The 5,346-nt window shown below is 61.9% G+C and overlaps 1 protein-coding gene across 1 annotated transcript in view; it reads left to right on the top strand.

The window, feature by feature from the left end:
- LOC118452775 (IQ motif and SEC7 domain-containing protein 1-like) overlaps positions 1 to 5,180 on the top strand; it is a gene marked incomplete at both ends in the record, with an annotated part of 26,256 nt that extends 21,076 nt beyond the window's left edge. The window contains 4 exons of the mRNA XM_035898949.1: positions 7 to 150; positions 244 to 425; positions 4,807 to 4,969; positions 5,061 to 5,180. Coding sequence (XP_035754842.1) covers positions 7 to 150; positions 244 to 425; positions 4,807 to 4,969; positions 5,061 to 5,180 — 609 coding nt within the window. The remainder of the gene's footprint in view (positions 1 to 6; positions 151 to 243; positions 426 to 4,806; positions 4,970 to 5,060) is intronic.
- Positions 5,181 to 5,346: the final 166 nt, after the last annotated feature.

Consider the following 5,346-nt stretch of genomic DNA (forward strand, 5'->3'; position numbering starts at 1 on the left):
ACAGAGCTGGTAGAGAAAGAATTTTGGCGACTGGTGAACAGCATCGAGGAGGACGTGACGGTGGAGTACGGTGCCGACATTCACTCCAAGGAATTCGGCAGCGGTTTCCCCATCAGCGACGGCAAAAGGAAACTCTCACCGGAGGAGGAGGTGAGGGAGACCCCATCCCCAACCCCACGAAGGCATCACCGTCGCCCGTGATGGGGTCACGTTGTCCTTACGTTGTTCCCCCCCACCCCGTAGGAGTACGCCGGCAGCGGTTGGAACCTGAACGTGATGCCGGTGTTGAAACAATCGGTGCTGTGTCACATCAACGCCGATATTTCGGGGATGAAGGTGCCCTGGCTCTACGTGGGGATGGTCTTCTCCGCCTTCTGCTGGCATATCGAGGACCATTGGAGCTACTCCATCAACTACCTCCACTGGTGGGGGGCTCGGGGGGAGCGTTTTGGGTGGCCAGGGATGAGCCTGGGAGGTGTTATGGGGTGGGGGGAGGGGTTTTAGGGTGCCCCTGACCTCACCCCCACCACCACCTAGGGGTGAACCTGAGATAGGTTATGGGGTGAAGGGAGATTTTTGGGGTGCCAGGAGCCCTCTAGGGGCAAGGCCAAGGTATGGTATGGGGTGAGAGGAGGTTTTTGGGGTGCTGTGACCCCTCAAGGGCAAGACCAAGATGTGGTATGGGGCAAGATGAAGTTTTTTGGGGTGCCCAAACCTCATCTCCCATCCAAGGGAGAGCTGAAGTTGGGATGAGGAGGTGAGAGGAGGTTTTTGGGGTGCTGTGACCCCTCAAGGGCAAGCCCAAGACATGGGATAGGGCAGGAGGAGGGGTTTTGGGGTGCCCTTGACCCTGCCCCCCTTCTGGGAGCACCCCAAAGCCATGATATGGGGTTGGGAGGAGGGGTTTTGGGGAGCCCTTGACCCTGTCCGCCTTCTGGGGGCGACTCCAAGCCATGATATGGGGTTGGGAGGAGGGGTTTTGGGGAGCCCTTGACCCTGTCCGCCTTCTGGGGGCGACTCCAAGCCATGATATGGGGTTGGGAGGAGGGGTTTTGGGGAGCCCTTGACCCTGTCCGCCTTCTGGGGGCGACTCCAAGCCATGATATGGGGTTGGGAGGAGGGGTTTTGGGGAGCCCTTGACCCTGTCCGCCTTCTGGGGGCGACTCCAAGCCATGATATGGGGTTGGGAGGAGGGGTTTTGGGGAGCCCTTGACCCTGTCCGCCTTCTGGGGGCGACTCCAAGCCATGATATGGGGTTGGGAGGAGGGGTTTTGGGGAGCCCTTGACCCTGTCCGCCTTCTGGGGGCGACTCCAAGCCATGATATGGGGTTGGGAGGAGGGGTTTTGGGGAGCCCTTGACCCTGTCCGCCTTCTGGGGGCGACTCCAAGCCATGATATGGGGTTGGGAGGAGGGGTTTTGGGGAGCCCTTGACCCTGTCCGCCTTCTGGGGGCGACTCCAAGCCATGATATGGGGTTGGGAGGAGGGGTTTTGGGGAGCCCTTGACCCTGTCCGCCTTCTGGGGGCGACTCCAAGCCATGATATGGGGTTGGGAGGAGGGGTTTTGGGGAGCCCTTGACCCTGTCCGCCTTCTGGGGGCGACTCCAAGCCATGATATGGGGTTGGGAGGAGGGGTTTTGGGGAGCCCTTGACCCTGTCCGCCTTCTGGGGGCGACTCCAAGCCATGATATGGGGTTGGGAGGAGGGGTTTTGGGGAGCCCTTGACCCTGTCCGCCTTCTGGGGGCGACTCCAAGCCATGATATGGGGTTGGGAGGAGGGGTTTTGGGGAGCCCTTGACCCTGTCCGCCTTCTGGGGGCGACTCCAAGCCATGATATGGGGTTGGGAGGAGGGGTTTTGGGGAGCCCTTGACCCTGTCCGCCTTCTGGGGGCGACTCCAAGCCATGATATGGGGTTGGGAGGAGGGGTTTTGGGGAGCCCTTGACCCTGTCCGCCTTCTGGGGGCGACTCCAAGCCATGATATGGGGTTGGGAGGAGGGGTTTTGGGGAGCCCTTGACCCTGTCCGCCTTCTGGGGGCGACTCCAAGCCATGATATGGGGTTGGGAGGAGGGGTTTTGGGGAGCCCTTGACCCTGTCCGCCTTCTGGGGGCGACTCCAAGCCATGATATGGGGTTGGGAGGAGGGGTTTTGGGGAGCCCTTGACCCTGTCCGCCTTCTGGGGGCGACTCCAAGCCATGATATGGGGTTGGGAGGAGGGGTTTTGGGGAGCCCTTGACCCTGTCCGCCTTCTGGGGGCGACTCCAAGCCATGATATGGGGTTGGGAGGAGGGGTTTTGGGGAGCCCTTGACCCTGTCCGCCTTCTGGGGGCGACTCCAAGCCATGATATGGGGTTGGGAGGAGGGGTTTTGGGGAGCCCTTGACCCTGTCCGCCTTCTGGGGGCGACTCCAAGCCATGATATGGGGTTGGGAGGAGGGGTTTTGGGGAGCCCTTGACCCTGTCCGCCTTCTGGGGGCGACTCCAAGCCATGATATGGGGTTGGGAGGAGGGGTTTTGGGGAGCCCTTGACCCTGTCCGCCTTCTGGGGGCGACTCCAAGCCATGATATGGGGTTGGGAGGAGGGGTTTTGGGGAGCCCTTGACCCTGTCCGCCTTCTGGGGGCGACTCCAAGCCATGATATGGGGTTGGGAGGAGGGGTTTTGGGGAGCCCTTGACCCTGTCCGCCTTCTGGGGGCGACTCCAAGCCATGATATGGGGTTGGGAGGAGGGGTTTTGGGGAGCCCTTGACCCTGTCCGCCTTCTGGGGGCGACTCCAAGCCATGATATGGGGTTGGGAGGAGGGGTTTTGGGGAGCCCTTGACCCTGTCCGCCTTCTGGGGGCGACTCCAAGCCATGATATGGGGTTGGGAGGAGGGGTTTTGGGGAGCCCTTGACCCTGTCCGCCTTCTGGGGGCGACTCCAAGCCATGATATGGGGTTGGGAGGAGGGGTTTTGGGGAGCCCTTGACCCTGTCCGCCTTCTGGGGGCGACTCCAAGCCATGATATGGGGTTGGGAGGAGGGGTTTTGGGGAGCCCTTGACCCTGTCCGCCTTCTGGGGGCGACTCCAAGCCATGATATGGGGTTGGGAGGAGGGGTTTTGGGGAGCCCTTGACCCTGTCCGCCTTCTGGGGGCGACTCCAAGCCATGATATGGGGTTGGGAGGAGGGGTTTTGGGGAGCCCTTGACCCTGTCCGCCTTCTGGGGGCGACTCCAAGCCATGATATGGGGTTGGGAGGAGGGGTTTTGGGGAGCCCTTGACCCTGTCCGCCTTCTGGGGGCGACTCCAAGCCATGATATGGGGTTGGGAGGAGGGGTTTTGGGGAGCCCTTGACCCTGTCCGCCTTCTGGGGGCGACTCCAAGCCATGATATGGGGTTGGGAGGAGGGGTTTTGGGGAGCCCTTGACCCTGTCCGCCTTCTGGGGGCGACTCCAAGCCATGATATGGGGTTGGGAGGAGGGGTTTTGGGGAGCCCTTGACCCTGTCCGCCTTCTGGGGGCGACTCCAAGCCATGATATGGGGTTGGGAGGAGGGGTTTTGGGGAGCCCTTGACCCTGTCCGCCTTCTGGGGGCGACTCCAAGCCATGATATGGGGTTGGGAGGAGGGGTTTTGGGGAGCCCTTGACCCTGTCCGCCTTCTGGGGGCGACTCCAAGCCATGATATGGGGTTGGGAGGAGGGGTTTTGGGGAGCCCTTGACCCTGTCCGCCTTCTGGGGGCGACTCCAAGCCATGATATGGGGTTGGGAGGAGGGGTTTTGGGGAGCCCTTGACCCTGTCCGCCTTCTGGGGGCGACTCCAAGCCATGATATGGGGTTGGGAGGAGGGGTTTTGGGGAGCCCTTGACCCTGTCCGCCTTCTGGGGGCGACTCCAAGCCATGATATGGGGTTGGGAGGAGGGGTTTTGGGGAGCCCTTGACCCTGTCCGCCTTCTGGGGGCGACTCCAAGCCATGATATGGGGTTGGGAGGAGGGGTTTTGGGGAGCCCTTGACCCTGTCCGCCTTCTGGGGGCGACTCCAAGCCATGATATGGGGTTGGGAGGAGGGGTTTTGGGGAGCCCTTGACCCTGTCCGCCTTCTGGGGGCGACTCCAAGCCATGATATGGGGTTGGGAGGAGGGGTTTTGGGGAGCCCTTGACCCTGTCCGCCTTCTGGGGGCGACTCCAAGCCATGATATGGGGTTGGGAGGAGGGGTTTTGGGGAGCCCTTGACCCTGTCCGCCTTCTGGGGGCGACTCCAAGCCATGATATGGGGTTGGGAGGAGGGGTTTTGGGGAGCCCTTGACCCTGTCCGCCTTCTGGGGGCGACTCCAAGCCATGATATGGGGTTGGGAGGAGGGGTTTTGGGGAGCCCTTGACCCTGTCCGCCTTCTGGGGGCGACTCCAAGCCATGATATGGGGTTGGGAGGAGGGGTTTTGGGGAGCCCTTGACCCTGTCCGCCTTCTGGGGGCGACTCCAAGCCATGATATGGGGTTGGGAGGAGGGGTTTTGGGGAGCCCTTGACCCTGTCCGCCTTCTGGGGGCGACTCCAAGCCATGATATGGGGTTGGGAGGAGGGGTTTTGGGGAGCCCTTGACCCTGTCCGCCTTCTGGGGGCGACTCCAAGCCATGATATGGGGTTGGGAGGAGGGGTTTTGGGGAGCCCTTGACCCTGTCCGCCTTCTGGGGGCGACTCCAAGCCATGATATGGGGTTGGGAGGAGGGGTTTTGGGGAGCCCTTGACCCTGTCCGCCTTCTGGGGGCGACCCCAAGCCATGATACGGGGTGGGAGGAGGTGTTTTGGGGTGCCCCTGACCCCGTACCCCCCCCAGGGGCGAGCCCAAAACGTGGTATGGGGTTCCCTCCTTCGCGGCGGAGCACCTGGAAGAGGTGATGAAGAAGCTGACGCCGGAGCTCTTCGAAAGCCAGCCCGACCTCCTCCACCAACTCGTCACCCTCATGAACCCCAACACCCTCATGGCCCACGGTGTCCCCGTGAGTATCAGGAGGGGCCCCTCAGGACACCCCAAAACTCCTTAACACACACCCACCCCTCTCCTCACCCCAAATTTTGTTGCCCTTTTAGGTCGTACGGACCAACCAATGCGCCGGCGAATTCGTCATCACCTTCCCCCGGGCGTACCACAGCGGTTTCAACCAGGGTTACAACTTCGCCGAGGCCGTCAACTTCTGCACTGCTGACTGGGTGAGTCCTTGCACCCCCAAAAAACCTGAGACACACCCCTCCCCCCCAAAAAAAATAAAAATTTTGGGGGGGGAGAACCCTAAATTTGCGCCGGCTGCTCCTCTGGGAGCTTGGGGAAAACTCCCAAGTGTTGAGCTGGGATTTTGGGGGTGGGTTCACGCTGGGG

This window comes from Egretta garzetta, unplaced genomic scaffold (genome assembly GCF_000687185.1).
Source record: "Egretta garzetta isolate BGI_Z169 unplaced genomic scaffold, ASM68718v1 scaffold1420, whole genome shotgun sequence".
Lineage (NCBI taxonomy): Eukaryota > Metazoa > Chordata > Aves > Pelecaniformes > Ardeidae > Egretta > Egretta garzetta.